This window comes from Aulonocara stuartgranti, assembly GCF_965226115.1.
Source record: "Aulonocara stuartgranti genome assembly, chromosome: 12".
Taxonomy (NCBI): Eukaryota; Metazoa; Chordata; class Actinopteri; order Cichliformes; family Cichlidae; genus Aulonocara; species Aulonocara stuartgranti.
Window position 1 is genome coordinate 19,086,661 of NC_138948.1, and position 22,586 is coordinate 19,109,246.

The 22,586-nt window shown below is 41.8% G+C and overlaps 1 protein-coding gene across 1 annotated transcript in view; it reads left to right on the top strand.

Annotated features, from left to right (window-relative positions):
- The window catches only part of ank1a (ankyrin 1, erythrocytic a), a 103,642-nt gene that overhangs the window by 13,895 nt on the left and 67,161 nt on the right, over positions 1-22,586 (top strand). Inside the window, exon 2 of the mRNA XM_082553263.1 lies at positions 6,341-6,841. Coding sequence (XP_082409389.1) covers positions 6,716-6,841 — 126 coding nt within the window. The 5' untranslated portion in view covers positions 6,341-6,715. The remainder of the gene's footprint in view (positions 1-6,340; positions 6,842-22,586) is intronic.

Sequence of the window (22,586 nt, forward strand, 5' to 3'; positions counted from 1 at the left end):
AGTTCAGAAATGTCACATGTCCAAAATACTTGACTGACTTCCTGCGTTGCATAGCAAGGTTATATACAGTATGCTTCCATGTGTTGAATAGGCTCTCTCTTCTGTCTCTTTTCACTGTAGTGAGTTTGTGTGTATGTGCCTCTGCCGGGTCCCGTACACTGTTTTTAGAGGAGCAGTGGAGCGGGTAATGTGCTGGCGGGTGCTGGCCGTCACACTGAAGGGAGCTTGGGCAGTAGCTGTGTGTTTCTTTCTATCCCTAGGTCCACACAACCTGTCCCTTTGTGTCTTAGGCAGGACCACCCCCGGGGGCAGTCCTTATTCACTGGGTGCACTCAGAAGCACAAAAAATGCCTTTTCAAAAAAAAGCCTTATTCTTGTGTTTTTACACTCTTCAGGCATATTAATACAGAGCATATTAACGAAAAAATATGACTTACATTCGTGCACGTTTGGAAGTGGTCCATCATGTTTGTAGAGCATGGCATTACAGCTGGTATACTAAAGTTTGATTGTTTTTGTGAAACAGTTGCTTGGTGTCAAATTCCCATGTTCCTCAGTTATTTTAACCACCTTTTCCTGCCTTCTATATACACTCAGGAAAAATGGTTCGAGCATGTCAAAATTCCATGGCTATGTGGCAAAGATCATAAAATATGACTTGCCGTAGAAGGAAGGTTCTATGAATCCCATTCCCCGATCCTCTGAGTCTCCCGAACAGAATCTCCTAACCGTTAGGAGATTCTGTTCTAAAGGTTCCTTCTAAAGGTTCCTTTAGATGTGTCCTCGAACCAACACAGCTGATTTAAATTGCTAAATTAGCTCCTCAACATGTCCTGAAGTTCTCCAGAGGCATGGTAACGAACTAATCATGTGATTCAGGTGTGTTGACCCAAGGTGAGATCTAAAACCTGCAGGGACACCGGCCCTCGTGGACTGAGATTGCCCACCCCTGTCCTAACGCCACCAAGCAACAAATACTCAGAAATCTGCTGGGCCGTCCTAGTCACAGGAAGAAACACAGAAATCTTCAGTGACCAAACTGAAACAGACTTATGGAGAGGTGAGGTGAAGACTACCGCAGTTAGATAACGCTCAGATAAAGGCTGAAGGTCAGACCCCAGCTTAAATGGCAGACAGCTGATTGCCAGACAATCTGCAGGTTCGTCCAGGAGGACCATGACAGTGACAGGCTCCGAGCGAACAGCAGAACTCCTTCCACATGTGAGAAGTAAACTATGGACCCCGATCAGAAACTATCACCAGGATCCCATGAAGCCGAAACATGTGGTCTGTGATGAGTTGGGCTGTCTCCAAACAGAAGCTTGGGAAGGGTAATGAAGTGTGCTGCTTTAGAGAATCGTTCTACAGTGTTTAAAATGACTGTGTTACCTGCAGCTGGTGGAAGGCCAATGATGAAGATCAGGGAGCCATGAGGCCAGAGACATCCAGGTGTGGGTAGTGGTTGAAAGAGTCTAACAGGAGAGCTAACAACTTTTCAGCCAAAGGAATGAGCAGCTAGTTAGCAGGACCGCTGCCAGGGTTCATCCTGCTGGGTGTTCTGGAACAGGGACTCACTCTGCCAGGTAAGTTAACCAACTATACAGGAATGCCCTAAGTGGGTGTTAGACCGAATTTTCCACTCATCGCCTTCTTGGATCCGTACCAGATGATAGACATTCTGAAGATCCAACTTGTTGAACACAGTAGCTCCCTGTAATAACACAAAGGGAGAGTTGAGAAATGGCAAAGGGCATTTATTTTTTAGCAGTGATGTCATCAAGTCCTCAAAAATCAATGTACATAGAGTTTTGTCCTTTACTTCAAAGGAAGGCCCTGCCCCAAGAAGAGAGGATGATGGACGGATAATGCCAGTGAGCTAGTGATGGGAAGCTTCAGGTTTGAAAAGACTAACCTACTTGTTAGAAGTGGTGTTCCTGGGAAAAAAATCTATGGCGTAGTTGTACAACTGATGAGGTGAAGAGATGGTCTTTGCGGAATACCTTTGCAAGATATGGTAAGCAAAGGCACCACAGAAAGGTCAGGCGGCTCGGGTAGTTTTCTGGCGGGGCCGTAGAAGGAAAAGCAGACTTGAAACAAAACTGGTGACAAGACAGACACTATCCCATGATGGCATTATTTTCCCAGTCAATTTGGGGGTTATGTTTGCTGAGCCATGGGTGTCCAAGGATGAGTGGATTATTAGGTGCTTCAGAAATGTATAGCTGAATGTGTTCGTTATGGTTACCAGACAAGATGATTTACAGGGAGTATGCGATGACTGATATCTGGGCGACGGGTGCCATCAAGGGAGGAAACATGAAGAGGTTCAGGTAATGCTTAAGGGGGAGGCTGAGTTCTGCAGCCAGAGCCCCATCCTGGAAGCTTTGCTCAAGCATGGAGTTAATAAGAGCCTGCAGGGGGCGTGAAAGAGACTGGAAGGAGAGCTTAGCAAAGACAAGCAAATCAAGTAGGGATGAATTATTTTCAGTTTTGCCCACCAGTATCCATACTGTCACTGCCGGGGGCTCTTTTTTTGGCCGACAAAGATGCATGTTAATTAAATGGGTCACTAGGGGCACTCACCTGCATCTCAGGCATTCTAGCAAGGAGAGATCGGTACAACAGAGCTGCATCGGTTATTCTCCATGGTCAATCCAAGTTTGGGGTCCCAGGCTCTTCCGGGGCAGGTCCTTTGGAGCCGGAAGCACTGCATCATAGGGATGCACAGGCGCGTCCAGAAGAGGATCCCACCCCTGTAAAGTAGGTCAACGCACCTACACACAGAGCAGAAATCACAAATACAGAGAGAGAGACAAGGAAAACAAAGGGTAAAGAGAGAAATGGCGGAGATGCATAGGAGGACTCGAGGACCATGACAAATACTGCATAACTAATCAGGAATTATAGTAAATTTTTCTACACAGTTCCCTATTTTTTTTTTAAATCTAACTGGACACTATATAACAGTGTTTATTTAAAGTTGTAGATTTAACCCTTAAGAATCCTGCCTGTCTTCAGTTATTTGTTTTTTTTGGTGTTTCTGTATTGAGTTTTTGATGCACGAAGTGAAACAAGTAGGGTCATACCAGCTAATAGACCCCGAGCATTGTTAATAATTCACTTCTTTACCTTTAAAACTCACAGCGTGCTGTTGCAGTATGCTTCAGGCCGTTGTCCATCTGCACTGTGAGGTGCCATGCAATTACTTTACTGCATATGGCTGAATCCGAGGAATGTACATTTCACAATCCATCTGACTGCTTTTGTCTTGTGTCACATAATCAATAAACACCAGTGACCCAGCGCCATTGGAAACAATACATACCCATACATCACACTGCCTCCTAAAGGTGATGTAGTATTAGTAGTTCAAATAATAAAGAGATCCAAGCCTTTTCTTTATTTTTCTCTACCTAACATTCCAGTACAGGTTCAACCGTTTGGATAGATGTTGTGAAGAGGTTCCTTCAATCTTCCGCCAAAATGTACAGAACTGTTGATGCAGCCCCTCATAATGCCCCACCTATCTGACAGTTTTCTTTGTGTTTGTGTGGCCAAGAAATCTCCTGTTTGAGCTCTTTTGCTGCATATTTGTGGGTTCAACAGCTTCCAAATGGAAATGCCACACTTTGAAACAACTACAGACCTTTCTAAATTTATGAAGAAATATTTAAGAAACTGCTCCCATTTGGCCATGAAACAGCTTTCGAAAGAATTGTGCAATTATCCAAAAATAGGAAAATGTGGATAAATGGTTACGATTAATTAGTGATTATTGTAATATTTTTCATAGAATCCTTAAAGTCTGCACCTTATACCCATATTCATCATATTTGTCAACTCGAAAGTGTGTTTGTATACAGCTGAAACCACAAAATCATTTGTGTTGAAAAATGCAATTCCCAGCCAAAAAAAAAAGTCTCACACTCTCATATTTCACTGGGTCGCCTTTAGCTTTGATGACAGCAAGCATTCACTTTGGCATTGTTTCAGTGAGCTTATTCTATGTCACTGCATTTATTTCCATCCAGAGTTGCATTAATTTGTCACCAAGATCTTGTGTTGATGATGTAGAGTTGGACCACTGCGTGAACTCTTCCAAAGACTCTCAGTGGGTTTAAGGTCTGGAGACTGTTGATAAACGATGTCTTACACTCCCTGCACCGCTCTTTCACAATTTGAGTCAAGTGAATTCTGACATCATCATCTTTGAACATGCCCATGCAATCAGGGAACAAAACGTGATCATTCTGATTAGTCAGGTAGTCAGGTGACCCCATTTTTTGGCACATAACGTTGCTGTACCTTTGACTAGCTGAAGCAACCTCAGATCATAAACCTGCCGTGATTGGTTGATTATCTTATAACCATAAGTACCTATATTACTTTCTAAAGCAGGCCGTGTGTATTTAGATTGATCTGTTTGCTGTCGGTTTCTACTGATTTAAGCATAAAGCAGTTACATGTGTCCTGTGAAACTGCACTCTGTCAGAACCTTTTGTCTAATATGAAACATATTGAAACATATGAAACATACCCATATTTCATGGGTATGGGATGCCCTCTTGTACACAGGTTTTGACTAGGCACTGCATTGAATGGTAATACAACTATAACTGGTCACAGTAGGTGTGTTGAAGTCCAATGTAAAACTGCCCATCCATTCACTCGACAAGTGGTTAACAATACCAGTCTGGCTGCCCAAGCAAAAAAAAAACCCCTCCTTATTATCAGGGCAGTCAGTCCTGCTGGTGACTCATTCAGACACATTCCCCAGGGGTTCAGTATTGTGATGGATCTCTTGTCACAAAGCTGTCAGCCTGTCTGTGTTTGTGTTTGTTTCATAGCTAGGGCACACGAGCAAGTGATTTGTTTAGTAGCATTGCAGACAGAGGAGAATATCACCACTCCTATTCATTAGCATGCTGCAGTGTGGAGAGAGAGCAAGCTTCTATCAGATCAGGGAAAGCCATGGCTGGAGAGCAGAGAAAAACATAGTTATGGATAAATCTTAGCAAGTGCAGAGATGTGGACTGGGGGCAGCCAAAATGCCTCACAAATTGGTGTTATTTTCAAAGATAATCAGTGTATACAAGTCACTCCTTAAATAAGAAGCTGATAAGAAATGTAAAAATAGGAAATATGATTAAAGAAGTGTGCAATGATATCTTGGCTGTTTTATGTGTTTTGTAATGACTTGTTTTGAAATAACTAATGACGGATAATAAAATAAGCCAAAAATTAAGAGCTGGCTGCAAAAAAACAAAAAAAAACACCATTCACCAGCTGTCCCTCTCCTGTGTGTGTGTGTGTGTGTGGGGGGGGGGCACTGAAGCACATGTGGTGGCATGTGTGTGCTGTGTTTGTGTGTCTACAATATCAGTGTGAACTGTATGTGTGATGTATAGCAAGCTGGGCAAAGAGAGATGTTAAATGATCGTTTCTGCCTGCGTCAGCAGTTTTGTGGGGTGGAGGAAAGATGAGGGGGAGAGAGAGAGAGAGGGAGAGGAGAAACCAAGAGAGGAAGAGGGAGAGAGCAATATCAGTAAACAGGTGCCAGCTCCATGCTCGCTCTCACAGTGTACATGAGAAGCTGTTTTTACTACAGTAAATATAGTGCCCTTTGTCTTTTATTGTATGCAAAACTGTGAGAGGAGATTCAAGGAGAGGGAATCAGGAACTCACAATAGCCAGTCAAGCAATGATGGGGAATTTAGACATTTAATGCTCCCAGCATCATTCTTACATACAAAAGCATACTGCACCAACATCCTTGCTTGGGTACCAATTCTGTCTGCTGCAGCGCCTGAACAGTGGAGAGGGAGGAGGGAGCAGAGAGAGAGAGAGAGAGAGAGAAAGGGAGAGAGAGGTAAACAAGTAAGAGGCAGCTTTTCCCTCATGCATGTTTTAGTTTTTTTGTTTTTTCTTTTCTCTGGTTTCGTGGACTGTGTGTATGTTTATGAGTGATGGTGTGATTGGCTGTGGGGACGACGGGTTCGCTGTGCAACCTGGTGATCCTACACAGATGGATACGCAGCAGGACCAGGAGATACTGAGAAATTAAATGCTGGAAAAGGAAACGAAATCAATGCAATGTGAGGAGGAAGAGCTGACTTTGATTTAAAGCAGCTCAAGCTATTTCTTAACTGACTGTCAGTTCATCCCTTTTTAATCTTTGTTGACGCGCACATGTTAGTGTGTGTGTGTGTGTCAGGGTGGGTGGGTCGAAGCAGTTTCACAATGCATTAAAGCAGTGAACAGAAGAGAGCTGTAGGGAAGGAAAACAACTGAAAAAGAAGGAAAAGCTGTTTGTTTGCTGTTATCCTTTTCTTCTCCACAGAAACGAATGGAGACCAGAAAGGAGGAGAGCAGAGGAATTGAACGGAAGAAGTGAGAGAGCAGGAGAGTGCAAGCATCAAAGCAGGAGGGAGAGAGAGAGAGGGAGGGAGAGCGAAAGAGAGCTGCGCTGCAGTAGCATCCCACAGCAGACGGATGAGGACTGCCGGTGTGTTTGTGTGTGTGTGACTGCACTGCTGAAGAGGAGGAGGAGGCAGAGGGTGAGCACGCTCGCACACTTTGCAGGGCCATAGAGGAGCACACAGCGGCAGCGCTAGTGTTGGCCCACGCCAGGTAAAGTGCCAGTGCCGTCGACCCGCAAACCACTGCTGTAAGATCTGGACACGCCAACGCCACCGAGACCCCGACTACCAACGCCATGGCACAAGCGGCCAAACATCTTCGTAAGAACAAGGATTTAGAAGCTCTAGCAGAGCAGGAGCGCAAAGAGAAGGAGGAGGAGAGGGCCAAAAAGAGGAGTCGGTCACGGGATAAAAAGCGCAAGGTACTGGGATATTCACAGGTGGGGTAGTCAGGGGTGGGGTGAGGCGATGGGGTTGGCGTGAGGAGGGGAGGTGTAGCCTGGAGAAGGGGGCAGGAAGGTTGAGACGCCCCCCTCACTTCTTCTTGTTCTTCTGTCATGCTATGGTCAGGGGTGCTGGGGCACACATGGAAACCTGGTGATGAGCGTGTTTCTACTGTGTGTACACAGTCTCCCTGCACACATGTATGTCCTGTGCATACAGACACGGGGAAACGTTATAACACACTGCATGCTTTCCTACTCCTCTGGACTGCTTTATACCTGCTTTATTGACTGTCCTGTCTGAGCCGTCTGATAAGGCAGAGTAGTACTCTATCTCTCACTGTGTGACAGTCCCTCTTCACATTTCTGTCTTGTGCTCCGTCTCTTCTTTTTTCTTTCGTTTTTTTTACACTGCAGTAAGGTATTAGTGAGCAAAAATCTGACTAAAGTGCTGATCTTCCATGAGGACCATAACCTGCCTGTTTTTCCAAAAGCATGTTCTTGTTTTCTGTCCATTATTTTCTCTGTGTGGCACTGTAATTACTGCAGAGCAGTACTTGCAGGCTTCTGACTGAGAAGTACCAGGCAGAGCTGGCAAGGTTCGTTGTAAACAATAAATCTTTGCTCCGCCAGTCACCGACTGCAGAGAAATATCATCCAGTCTACTTTATGCCTCTGGTTGCTTGTCGCCTTTTGCTCAAACTCATTAATGCAAATGAGTCATCCGCAGATTGTGTATTGATGGCAAATTGGTCCTCGGTAACCGAGTCCAGCCGCCCTGTGAGCCAGCTCTGTGCCAGGCTGGCTGTAAACCAATCTGATGCTGATGCAGTAGAGACAGGAACACAGTACAGCTTCCACTCTCCCACAGAAGGAAGACAGGACTGTAAGGCTGATATACGGATCCGATTTTTCTTTCTTTTTTTTGTGTGTTCTATACAGGTAGGGTGACAAGGTTATTAGGTGTATTTGAGAAAAAGACACAGAGGAAAACAGAGAGAGCTTTAGGTGAATGGAAGGTGGTATGACTCAGATACACCTGGGTGGTTTTCTGTCAGCAGGGGCTCGCTATTTAACTGTTTTTGTTGGAGAGTCAGACTCGTTGCACAGACACACACGGCACCGCGTAGCCTGCAGTGACTGATGCAAAGGAATGACTCTGGAGTTAAAGTTTCATCACATTCTTCACCTGTTTAACTCATCAAGACCCGATACAGCACAGGGCATGTGTATATTTACACAGCCTTTGTACTTAATAGCTACACACGGACATTACAACCAGAGGGTGAATGCCAGTGCACAGATGCCTTTGTGCATGTTTAGTATGTGTATGTGTGTGAGTGAGTGCAGCGTATGCATGTCTGGAAGGATGAGGTTTAAGAAGAGAGAGCCTGCAGCTCTAACCGTTGGACGAAACATGGATGAGATGTCTGACGGTGCTAATGCAGAATAACTTTGACTGAAAGAGTGTAGTTTCAGAGGATCCCATATCACTTACGTAACCATGCAGCTTAAGTCTTTCAAATAAGCTTCCTCACTCCTTTCCACCTCCCCTCTCAATCTCTCTTCCTTTTTTAAACACCGGCTATAGCATTCCTGGTTTCTGGAACAGATGTTAACACTGGGGAAATTCTCTTCTCCCTTCATCTTCCTTTGTTTCCTTTCTGATGCGTGTAGCTACCTCTTCAGTTTCTGCACTCTGTAATACAGTGAGTGTTATTCCTTATCCCACTTTGTAGCTAACAAAGAAACCAGCCAACACCTGTTCTTTTTTTTGGTGGCTCAGGAGTGCTTCTATCCTTGCTTTGTACAGAAGGTCAACTCTTTGTGGCAGGACTGCATTTTTTATTTCTGAACATTTAACACTCATGAATGATCATCATATTTTTCCGGCTGCCTTTAAGCAAGAGTTTGGGGGCAATTTAATCAAACATTTGTTTGTATGAAAACTCACTCTTAGCTTCTTTGATTAAGGAGTGATTCAGTTTATGGTGTAAAGGATCATTTATTGTTCTTTGGGTATTTTTACTTTAATAGACGGAGTACAAAGCTCTGAAAGGGAGGCAATGTTCACTGCTCTTTGGGTACATTTTGAGTCTACTGAGTATAATTGCATCAGTTTTTAGCAACATTTATTTATTTGTCTTTAAAAACATAACTGTTATATTTATCTTCCGTGTTGGTTCAATTTTTAGATGTTTTGGGTGGTTTGACGTACGTTGACCTTAATGATTGTTCCCACCGTGTCCCAGTGAGGACACAATGATCTGTCCTCGTCATTAAAGGGTGAAAGTGCATTTTTAACTGGCTTCTCAGTGTAGTGGCATTATGTAGAACTGGTCAGTTGCTGAGCAGTTTATAATGTTGTCCTCAAATTACTTTTATTGATGAGTTTGCTCCTCTTGAAAAATGAGCATTGTCAGGATGTGAACAAAGCCCCATTGTCCCAGTCAGCACCTCTTTTCACCTCATTCAATGTGTGCGTTTGTATCTACATTTATACCTGCTTTAATGTGAAGTGGCTGAACTGGTGACAGTGGCCCTGAAGTATGAAATAGTGGTTTGTTGCATTGCTTGGACACCAGACAGTGCATTTAGTGTGGGCTGTTTACATTTCTAGAGTTTAAGGACTGCTCCAAGTTCACTGAAAAAAAAACATTGGAAATTTAGTGTATATCTAAATGGGTATTAAAGATAAAACGTCCTTTTATTTATTCATTTATAGTTATTAGCCTTATTTTCCCTTGCATGGAAAATATATTTTCAGCTTAATTGTAGTAGCAGATGAGTAAAAGCTTTTTCCTGTAAATGCAATTTTTGTTTTTATCTTTTCATTTTAGTATCTCTGCTTTAACAGCATCCTGATCAAAAACAGTCTTAAGTGCTCAAAGATTGAATCAGTTTTGATATTGCACTTTTGATATTAATTATCATAAAGTATTCTTGCATTTATGAGAAGATTAAAAATGTAACATCTACTGTAATTGTAGTTTCCTAACAAAAAGATCAACTAAGCGAATTGAAGTTGGACTTTTTCTGATAATTTGTTGATTTACTTAGTAATTTTCGACGTTATGGGATCACTTATTAATTCTCAAATGGTTAATGTACCCACTGGATCCATTCAGGATGATTTTTAGAGCTGTAACCCTGTGCATTGAAATCCATTTTCCTTGTTCCTCGTTGCCTTTAAGCACTGTTAGTTATTATGAGTCACTTCACTTATTTAGTTTATTGTCATAGAAGTCAAATCAAAACTTCAAAATTTACCTTTGCATACCAGGAACGGAAAGAAAAATTACAACAGAAGTCAGCTTCTTAATGTCTGAATCAACATTTACTGGGAGTAACTGTTTATCACATCACTGATTGTAAATCTCTATAAATTAGAGAAATATCTAAGCTATCATTGCTTAACTGGACATTTATAGATCAAGTAAGGTGCCAAGCGTATGCGCTGGCTATCAGATGTCTTTGTTTAAACCAACAGTTCAAAACCCCAAGTTGTATTTATTTCTGACATAAAACAAGAAAAAACACTCGCCCCACCAACAACATCACCGGTGTTCACATATGGCTTTTATAGCTCTCATAGTCCAGAGGAGCTGAGGATTTACCCATCATCCGTTTACCTTGTAGTGCTGCTGCTCAGACATGGGTAAAAAGGTGTGGTCAAAATGTATGGCTTTTTTGTCATGTATATAGTCTAACACTGTCTTGGTTGCAGATTTCTATTGTAGCAGCTCATCAGCCGTCCTAGGACTAAAATTCTGCAGCGTAGAGTTCTTCAAAATGCAGCACTTGTGCAGCTGATATGGCTGCCTGGGAGTATTGCAGTGTTGAAAGTGCTACCTCGGTGCCCCATGTTCATGCTACAATTTTTGTGTAAAACAGAAAAGGCAGCAGTAGATCAGCATTCCAGCCCTGTCTCTGTCTGCCCTCCAAAATCCCTTACCCTCCCCACCTGAAGAGAAAGCAGAGCCCTTGATGGGGTTTATGTGTGGCAGACGTGCAGAGGCAGAGGTGCTGCAGAAGCAACTAAGCCCATCAGTACCAGGTCTAGCACCTGTTTGCTGATCATCCCTGTGTGCCTTTACCACAGCTGCTGTGATCAAAGTGAAGTTATTGTGATAAACCGAAATGTACTTATTCTGAAGCAGACAACTTATTGCTTTCATGTCAGATGTTTGAAGCTAGAAAATCAAAGTCAGAGTAAAAGAACCTGATTGTGTGACTGTCATAGCCTGGTACACCTATTGGTGAACGTATCCCAAATGGTCCACTTTAAAATCTTAAACTTTGTGTATCTTTTTTCCTACCTGACAGTCAAAGTGTTGGACAACCAGAGTTGGTGTTTAATAACCACCTGAAGTCTCTGGTTACCACCTCAAGGCAAAGACAAGAGTTAAACACTAAGGATAGCACAAAAACTGTTATTTATTGACTAATTTCTGCAAGGCACTTTGTAAACTTTTGTTGTGTTTTCCTGTAGATGTAATTCTGTCACTTTTCTTCCACCTGCAATTAGTATGGCCATCCTCCTCTGACCTCTCTAATCAACAAGCCATTTTAGCCCAGTGTTTGAGAAGGCTAAGGAGATGAGCAGTTTAAAAAATACTCCAATATTTTAAATCCAGAAACTAATTTAAAATCCTACTCCTCAGATATAAGATCTTGAATAATCAGGCCCATTCTTACCTTAAAGACCTCCTAGTACTACCCCAATAGAGCTCTTCTCTGCTGGTTTTATTCCAAAACAGAATGGGAGGGAGAGCCTTCAGCCTTAAAGCCCCTCTTCTGTGGAACCAGCTCCCAGTTTGGAGTCTAAATACTTCAAGATTAGGTTTAAAACCTTCCTTTTTGGCAAAGCTGAAAGTTACGGCTAGATCAGGTGACCCTTAATCCTTCCTTAGTTGCAATAATAACACTGCAATAAGTGTAAAAGGCTGGAGGATTCCCATAATGCACTGAGTGTGTCTTCTTCACTCACCTTTTTCACTCACCATGTGTTTACATACCTATAATCTGCATTTAATCATTAGTTTTTATTAATCTCTGGCTCTCTTCAATGGCGAGTCTTATGTCCTTTCTTCCTCCTGTCATACCCAACCGGTCGCGACAGGGAACTGCTTTATGGTATCATTGTATTAGACCATGAAACTCAAATTTCAGGCATGTCTGTATGTGTGTTAATCCAGTATAATACGTGTGTGTGTGTGTGTGTGTGTGTGTGTGTGTGTGTGTGTGTGTGTGTGTGTGTGTGTGTGTGTGTGTGTGTGTGTGTGTGTGTGTGTGTGTGTGTGTGTGTGTGTGTGCGGGTCTGCGGCCCGGGTGGCCCTGTGGAACCCCTCAGACAGATGACTCAGCAGGCCGAGTCTGAGGCACTCAGTCATGTTGATGGAGCCTTGGAATGAGCCTGACTGAGTCCAGCTCTCAGCTATACAGCAAGTACTGCTGGGGCAGGGTGGCCAGGAGCCGCAACCTACTTTCCTTTAATTAAAGCAGGAATGGGGCACGTGATGCCAATTCACCAAGTAATGCCTTCTGCTTCCCCCTTTCTCCCCCTTTAACATGATGAAATTTATTTATGACCTAGCAGAGACTAAGTGACTCTTAAAGCAAATACCCAAGCACACTCTTTCAGGTTCATTAGAGAGGAAAGCTCCCCTACACAAAAAAGATGGCATCCATTCTTTGTTAAAATAGAAAAAAATAATTGAGTGAACACGAGTAAAATAGCATCAAGCATCCAGCAGGCACTCATCCCTGCAGGAGTTCGGCTTCCCTCAAACTCCAAAGCCCGTGGATATTTTTAAATTGTTGATGAGGGATCAAGATTTCTCACCGTGTTGCCAGCTTCAACCTCACTGCCGTGATTCATTCTTTCATTTGGGTAAAAAAAAAAAAAGGATGACACAATCATCTGCACCTGCTGTAAGAAACAAAAGCTTGATGCATGTTTTTGATAATCACCATAAGCCTGGGAGGCAGAGACCATTTATTGGTGTGTTGCCTGGCTGATGATTGTAAATGAAGCTGAGCTGACACGTAGGACTGCAGTGCTTTCAGAAAAGCATTTGTCTCCAACAGAGGTGTGTGTAAACCTCCAAAATTACGAGCAGCAGCATCTCTGTGTGCTTATGCTCCCTCTGCACATGAAGTGATGTGTCATATTGAGAGGGGCTTCCTTAGATTTTCCTCTCAGCCCCCCCCATCTTCTCTCTATCACCCTCCTTGGCCGATTGCGCTAATCTCTTCTCTCAATTGTTATTCTGATAGTGCAGCCGTTACGTAACTGCCTGAAACAGGAATTGAGAGATCGGGGTTATTGAAATGGATCCTCATCATTCCCAAATAAGAGCGAGAGAGAGAAAGAATGAGGTGATACCCTCGGAGAGGAATGTGATAGTCATTGCTGGACAGCTTGTTGTGGAAAAGGGAAAGGCTCTTTCCCTTTAAGCTCCTTCTTGCTGATGAGGGAGAGGAGAGAGGAAAGGACAGGGGGTGGGATAGGGAGCTTAGTGCGGTTTAATGTCCAGGTACTCGGATTCCTGCCTTTATATCCTCAGACTCTGCAGCATCTCATACAGTGAGATGTATGAGAGCCTCTGCAATGTGCAGCCTATCATTTACAATATTGATTTGTTTTACTTTGTCGAGTAGAAAAAGATTTTATTCGTCCTGCATGTTTGAGTTTTACAAAACTAGCCATGTGTAATTTAATTTAATGCAGTTTAATGCATCTTCATCTGTTTTGTAAATGAAGTTTGCAGTTCATGTTCACATGAGGACAGTAATTACTGACTTTTTCTCTAGTGGCAATCTGATGTTTATAGTTTTTATTTAAGAGTAGGCCTATATATACTGATGGAATTTATTTTGGTGTAAACTTCAGTTAAGTATGCAACTTACTCTTGTTAGCAGTGCTAGCATGCTTTAATACCAAACTAACATGGCCAATGTTGTAAACATCATACAGCGTTAGCATCAGCATCTTAGATTGTCATTGTAAGCATGCAGTTTTTAGACTTTAGCTAAAAGATGTGTGTTTGTCTGTTTATGGTAAACATGTCAAATTGCTTTGTGTGTGTGGGAAGCACCATATGTGTCTGTGACTGTTTGTGAATGTTTGGTGTGAAGATGAGTGATAAAACTGAAGGAATATAGCCAAGGGTTAGAGCCGGAGAAAAGGATAGTGAAAGCAAAAAAGGAGTGAAATATCAGAGGACTGTGGGTGACCCCAGGGTGACTCTGCACCTTTTTCCTCTGGATTGGATGGCTGGTGTCTTATTTACCCAATTGATATGATGATTCTTGTTTTTTTTTCTGTCGACCGGAGGGAAGAGAAATAATTCAATTCAAAACACAGAGGTACACTAGGTCATTACAGCGGCATAGCTTCCCAGCTATAATTCTCTGTTCCCGTTCTCTGAGTGCGGACAATAGAGAATGTCTGGTTCATTTAATAAGATGAGCAGGAGAAGATTGAGTTCTGAACTTTGGGTTCTGAATTTTCTGACTGGATTAAACCTGCAGGTGGTATAAAATGTAGTATGGTAAAAAAGCCCAACAAGGGCTCAAGGTTTTCTTTTAGTAAGTGTTCTTTTGGAGTTAGATATGAAGATGGTACAAGACCAGGCCTTGGCTGGTGTCTCAGAGTATCGCCATATGCTCCCTTATGACAAATCTTACTGAGTGGAGTGCAGATTTCTTGAGTCATCTGATCCTCGTGTGTCATTGCGGCGTTGTAGCATCATGGACCTGTTATTAAAAGCTTAGCCATTCGTAACCCTCTTCATCTGAATCCCCTGGAGGGAAAGTGGTGTCACTTTGATTTGTTGCTCTTTAATTCTCACCCCACCCAGCATGCACAGTTTTGCTCTCCTCTCCAGGAGAATGGACACTGATCAATCTGAGAGCAAAACGTGACACACGGCACAGCCATAATAACCTTCATTCAGACTTACTTAGGTACTGTACTTTTTTTCTTTGCTGAGTCTGTAACAGTTCTTTTATAATTCTTATGTTTATATGGATGATCTCATATGTAGAGTGAGAGACAAATGCAGACACTCAGGAGGGATGACGGGATGAACAGAAAGCAAGTTGTTTGTTTGGCTGATGTAATAGTCAAACAAACAAAGGTAAATTCTCAGAAATGCTGGAGTAATGCAGGAAAACACAGAGGAGGGGGAAACAGACTCTGTGACGAGACTGAGAGGAAAGACGGGACGATTTATACACAAGGGTAATCAGGGAAGTGGAACTATCCAGGGGAATGAGACACAGATGAGGGTAATCACACAGGTGACTGCAATCCATTACAAGGAGACAAGATGGGAAATAAAGGGGAATGCAAGAAACAAATAACTTCAAACTAAAAGAGGAAGTAAATAAGGAAACACAGACTCGTGAGTAACGTAAATTAAGCAGAAAGACACAGGAGGAAGACACAGAGGGAAACACACAAAGCACTAAAAATCTCCACACATGGAAACAGTAACTAGGACTCAAGTATAACCTATCAGTAAATAAAACTACAGACAAACAAAACCTAAAGAAACCAGAGAGTACCGAAAAGAAAAGAAACTTCTTCAAATACTCAAAAACTCAGTGTTAAAGCACAGACAATCCATTTGGCCATGGTGTTATTTCTTTTCACTAATCAGTCTCACACTTGTGTACAAGGTACAAATGTGTTGATGCTAAAATGCTAGCGCCACAGTTTTACACTGAAAGGGAAGTGTTTTTGTTTGATCAGACACGAGCATTTGGATCGCAAAGCAAACTCCGTTTTGGATTTAGCTCCACGTTTCTTGTATCCAAAACTGGTATTAAAAGCTCTTATTATTATAGCCCACATTTTCCTGATATTCATAAACTGACTGGTAAAAGTTTGAGAATAAGAATATTTTTGACCTTTGAAACAGCAAATATTTTTACTTCCATTCGAGTACAGTGATTACTCTGGGTAATTTACAAGCCTGTAAAATATTGATCGGAGCTACCAAAGAAACAAATTTTTAAAAAATTCTAACATAAGGTCAATTTAACACCCTGGAGTTTTTTTGGTTTATAACACAATCATCCTTGGATGATAAAAAATTGAAAACATCTGTTTACATTTAAGCATTGTAAACAGATGTTTACACTTCCACTTAAGCATCTCAATCTACTAGGGAAGATTATTTCATGTGATTAAAAGCTCTAAAAGAACTAAGTTAACGTTTGTGATGAAATATTTATGCATTTTTCTCTAAGGGAATATTTCTTTGGTAAGCACTAGCTCTAATCATCGCCACTCACAGTAGAGTTACGGTGTCAGTACAACACATGTTAATGGTGTGAAATGGTGCAGAAACCGCCGACGTTTACATACCTAAATGCTGGCAAACACAAACAAATGTATCCAATTAGATATCCACACTGCATTCAGTCATTTTAACATCCCCCCCCTTTTTTTAAACTTATTTTAAAACAGACAAAGCTAAAATACCTTCTTGATGTGTTTAGATATATTCATTGAAAATAATCCTCATATAATCATAATCCTATTTTTATTAATGGTCTTTATGATACTTCTGTAACTTACAGACACCTGTAACTAAATGATTTTAATGCACATAGTTAAGAAAGAAAGAAATCTCTCACAATCACACTTGATTGTCTGTGACAGATTGAAGACAGGATTGTATTGAAAGGTAGTCCTCTGTTATTTGCAAATAAGAGATAAATAGGAATCATCGGTCTTTCTATTGCTGCCCAGCCAAACTGATTAATCAGGCAAGACAGGAAACCAAAACCAAGGGTCATGATCTGCGCATACCCTTTGTGGAGATGGGAGACCCTTATAGAATCATCAGGGCACGTAGAGTGGACAAAAGGACGCTATTGCTAACAAAATGGCACATGACACGCTGCTGGGAGCCTGCAGACATCTGTGTGTTGAGGAAACCTGGCACCAAACATCACTTCATCAATACGATCCCTGCTTCCAAGCACAGCAGTGGCAGCATCGCGTTGTGGGGATGCTTTTCTGCGACAGGGGTCAGGAGACTAGTGAGGACAGAAGGAAAAATATACATAAATCCTTATTGGCGATCTTTTTGTGAAGAGGTAGGTATGTCAGACAGCTGTGAAGGTTTATATTCAACAAGACAATGACCACAAGTAAAACACATATGGAGTGGTTTACGCCCGGCATCACTTCCTGAGAGACTGAAAAATGTCTGTACACCGACACCAGTGCTCAACCCCTACAAGCATGAGCAGTTCAAGGTGAATGACGCAAACTTGAAACAGAAGAGTGCAAGCTTGTATGATCATTCCCAAGAAAAACAGTCATAGCTGCCAAGGCTACTTTAGCAATGACTTTAGTGAAGAGTCTGATTAGTAGAAAAAATGTGATATTATTTTATTATTTTCCTATAAATGTGCAAAATATTCTTAAAATAACTTTTGCTTGTCATTGTCTAGTTTTCAAATGCACTATTTTCATGTAAACACACGTCACAGTCATATTACAGTCACCCATAGTACCGTGGCAGGTTTGGGCAGCTATGGTAGTGATCCTATTAAATGTTGACTTGAATTCATATTTGGCCATATTTGTGTGATTTCATTATTTACTTAGAACTGATTTTTTTTTTAATTTTTTAATGTCTATGTGTTTAATTGTTTTCTTGCTCGTGTGTCTCTTTACGAGGCCATGTGTTCATTGAACAGAGGCACGTGGGTTGTCTTGTGGAGCAGGATTTACAGGCTAGCTGGGAGGATAGCGGTGTCACCCAGCCTCTAATTGGCTGACCCCAGAGATTTTTCTTGAGTAAATGCAGAGCAAGGTGTCCACCCCCTTTCTCTTCTTCGTCCCTGCTAGAGTAAATTCCTCCATCCATCCCATTACCATTTCCCCCCTTTTAGTGCAGACCACTACCCCTACCCTCTTCCCCGCTCTCTGCCACAGTTGCTTGCAGCATTTTGCAACACTGCAAGATCATGGATTCGATTCCTAACAGCTCCCTCTCTTCTCTCTCAGTTTCTGAGATTGCGCTAAACTCTATAGATCCACATTAAGAGAAAGAGAGAGAGAGTGAAGCGAGGGAGATTAAGTGAGCAACAGTGAGAGGAAGGAGGGAGGGATGGAGTCACTTTTACTGTAACGACAGCCTGGTGTTTTCTGTCAGCAGGAAAACGGAAGTGTGGTGTGTGTAGACGGGGAATAATCGACTCCCACAACACACATTTGTAAAACTTTAGATCTTATATGTTATATTGTTTAAGCTGCCTTTAACCCATCCTCAAAAGTACACTGAGGAGGAGGGCGGTGAGTCCTTGGACACTTTACTGGTATCAGCTCAGGGTGAAGGAGAATCTGCATGTGTGCAGCATCCTTACAAGGTCAGCAGCACCTCGTACTTGATCACATGTAAGCACACATGTTTGTAGACTCGAGACACACACACACACACACACACACACACACACACACACACACACACACACACACACACACACACACACACACACACGTCTACTGTCAGCCAGCCCTTAGTCAGCACAGTGCTCTGTAATGGAGTTGGACGTCGCCACCTAGTGTTAATGTAGAGACTTTCTAATCATGATAGAAAAGATGATATCTCATTCACTTTGTGTTCCTCAGATAATTTCTGGATTCCCACTTCTACAGCTCACTTCTTCTTAATAAATCATGATTTTAAAAATGCCCGTATCCATAAGAGTCTTTTTCAAGAATCCTTTTCAAGCTATTTGTGAATAAAGTCCTTAAAATGAAAGTAAAGCTAAACTTCTGCTCTCAGTGATAGTTTGATCTGCCTTCTCTTGATCGCTCTGCTACTCTGGGTGTGTGTGTGTGTGTGTGTGTGTGTGTGTGTGTGGGGGGGGGGGGGTCATGATCCTGACCCTGCTGAACGGCAACAGCTGGCCCAGTGACGGATCTAATTATGTCTGTCAGAAACACAGAAACGCAGTCCTCTAAATGTTGCCTGCACAGTAACATTACATGCTCTTAGCCACACATCCATAGCAGAGTGCCATTACAACTACATGCAGCACTGAAAATCTGGTTTGTTCACCGGCATGCAAAGAGCCTGACAGATCCATAAAGAACTCTTGCTCATTTTTATTGATGGCTGGAGTTAGATACAGACGACGCTACATTCATCGTGTCCCCATCTCCTTTTCCGCTCTTTTTTTAGTCTACTCATAGACTGCCTCACTTCTGCAGCCACTATTCTTTTCATCCTTTCCTCCCTTACAGAGTCTTAACCAATATAGTGTAGCCTTAAGCAGTGCAGGACAGTTAGTGTGGTGGTAATGGAGAAAATGTTTGTCAGAGCATAGAGCACTTTGAATTTGGCCTCAGCACTTCCTTAGGCACAGACCTTTAATTGCTACATATTGGTGAAAGGCTTGAGAAAGTATGAGAGTGAGCATGTTGTATATTCTTTCCAATTGTAGAGCGTGTGGCAGATAGTCATGGAATAAAAAGCTCACGGAGCTCATGTCTGTATCTACTGAACACATATGACTGACATCTTTGGTAAATGTTTGTAATGGTTAAGATGGGTATACAAAGTCTGGTGTTACTGCTGTAAGCGCTTTAACTCGTGAGCTTTAGATAAACAATATAAAAACTTTGTATAGAGCTGCCTTTCCATGGGAGCAGTTCTCCTCAGAGATCAAATGATTCACTCATAAGCTGATGGACAAAATGAATCTAAGACAATTTCATGACTTAATCGAATGAGCCAGCTGTACAGTTCAGTCTTCTACTATAAACCTAATATATAAAGTTTATTCAGAATATTTAAAAGAACAAAATGTAATTCATATTTGTTAGGGAAAAGGGTGATATTGTATATGTAATCAAATTTTATACTTGAAAGGGAAGAGCTATAAACTTGTATAGGTCTACGTCTTCCTCTCTATTAGTAAATGACAACAGTCATTTACTGAGTCGTTCCTTTCAAACAACCTGTCCCACATGTGCATTCATACCTGTGTACATGCTTAGAATTTATATATGCAAACATGCATTCACTTACACAGATACATATTTACCTAGAGTTGCTCAAACATGCACTCACTTACATAGTGCAAAACCCCATGTTCAACAGACAGATACATACAGAGACAGTACTGTGCAAAAGTCTTGAGCCACTACAGTTCCAAGAAGCCAGACTTTCTTGTGATCTGTCGAAGCCGTACTGAACAATAATTCTCCAGGCTTTCCGAACGTCCCTCAAAGGGCATTCAGGGGAATGGTTTTTTTGTTCATTTGTTAAACCAATTAAGACTCTCCTATGAATCATTCAAGCATTAAAAAACCCCCACCTAACTCAAGGGGATAAACTGGTGTTGTGTCTGCACATAGCAGACAGCTTGGCAAAGAACCAAAGGTTACTTAGTGCCAGTGTTACTACCAGCTTGTCACAAAACACATCAATTGTTCTCTTTAATCAAATGTTTGAATCTACAATAAATGCCAAAATAAGTTCTACATTAGAGTATTCGTGATTCCCAAATAGAGTTATTAGTGGTAAATTTGGCATGGTGTAAAAAAACTGATATTACTGAGGCTAAGCCAGCTGGTTGAATAAACCAGATATCTGACTTCACTTTAGTGTCTGAGATTGTGTAGGTAGTGTTTAGTACTTTAAACAAGACTCAGCATTTATTATTTTTATTTATTGACTGTGAAATTTTTTAAACTGTCAGTTTAAAATGCAAAATGCATCGATGTCCCTCTCATGTTATCCTTCATCTCTCGTGTTTGTCCTTGCTCAGGAAGCTGAAGGTTATCATAAAAAAACTTCCCTCACAGACTTGCTGTTCTCCCATCATTCACCAGTTTTCCTGCCCCACATCCCGCACCGTCACTTCATCCCAGTCAGTTCTGCATTTTGCTGAGTCGATGAAACTGAATCTATCGCAACACTTACTCCCTTGTTTTCACTGCTCCATTTCCCCCATCACCCTTTTCTCCGATCTTTCATTTTTCTCAGTATTCTTCAAACCTTTTCTATCTCGATAACTTATTTATATTTAACAGGATTCCTGTTTTCTCTCATGCGTCACATCGAGCTGAATATTAATGTGCCAGACTGCACGATATAGTAAACCTCACAGCATGCAGCTGGGCTAAACCAGTTAAATTCTCAACTTGAGCTTTAAGTGTGTACTTTCACTTATTTGAACCAAATGTCCAAATATGAACTAGATTCAGTATTTCCTCTGTGTGCTTATTTTCGGGATTCGCATGCTAGTTTTTTTTACACGCTTGTAACATCCTTGAACTTCAGCCCTGCTGTTGTGTAATGTGCTCAGAATACCTCACTACTTAGCAGAGGTGTATGCGTGAGTGTGAAAATCTCCTCGGTGTGCAGCAAGCAGTTCTGCTGAGTGAAAATCCTTTCTGTGTGGCTTAAACTGTTTTAATCCCAAATAACTCTGTAATGTTAGGCACAGTTTGGGATTTTTTGTTTGTTTGTTTGTTGTGAGCTGACAGCACTGGTGTCATATTTATCTGTTTTAAGTTTTGTTTTTCTAAACTTTAGTAAACCTGATGAAAATATATATTGTCCACAGCAAAGTTATTTATTGTAAAACTGAAGCGTATTGAACCACTGGAAGATTAAAACTGTCAACCAAATTCAGCTTCTTTACCTACATACACTAGAACTGATGTGGGTGCAACAATAACCGACTGTATGGCTGCAAGTAAGGATGAATATATGCGCTGCCACCAAAGATGCGGCTCAGCACAGCAATTTAGACATCTGTAGTAAGATTAATGAGAAATATTCTTAGTTGCATTTTCAGATGGTGCTGCATGGATGAGTCTGAGAACAATAGAAGTTGGAGGGAGATGTGTACTGAAATGAATGTGGTGTCACAACTGAGATGCGGCGCTATGAATCTGGCGAGCCATCCAGATGTTTGTCCTTGATTGCCTGAAGAAACTGCATCTAATGCGCGTGTGTGATTTGGATTATCAGGATTGACGTATTTCATTCCTTGAGGATGGATTAATAGCGGGGATGAGCTGGTCTTAGCTCCCTCTGCTGGTCAGAGCGAGGTCAGAGCTCGTTTACATTCAGCTTCACTATGACTTGGTCGGGATCTAAAGCAGTCTGACAGCACAGCGTGATGCAGTCACTCGCTCTCAGCCGGGTCAGAGATCATCTTCGAAATGCGGCAAGAGGACAGGAAGTGTGAAGGACTCGCACTTCCTTCACAAGGAATCGATTGCGTTGTGTTGTGTTGCGTAGGATGCCTGGAGGACTCCATCTTTATCCGACACACACGGTGTCACACATTGCCCCAGATACCAGCAGAGCGTGCAGTACACACACAAGCTGTGTTCACACCCGCCTCTCCCTCTGATCCAGTGCAGCAATTCAACGCTGTTCTGCAATACTGTTACGCAGAGTCATCAATTATTCATTAAAGATTTCTGCACTCGTTCAGTCATGGGCTTGATAGACAGGAAGATGGAAGAGTAAAGAAGTTAAAAATTCATATAATTTCCCCAAAACCTCAGCAAAATGGAATATTTAGTGAGTTGTTCTGTAAAACTTTTTAAATGGAATGATGACTGATTCTAATACGTATAAATGACTTTAAATCAGTGGCTATTTTGACAGTATATGATCTAAATGATGTGACTTATTTGTCATATGGTGCAAAAGTTGCCTCACTGTTA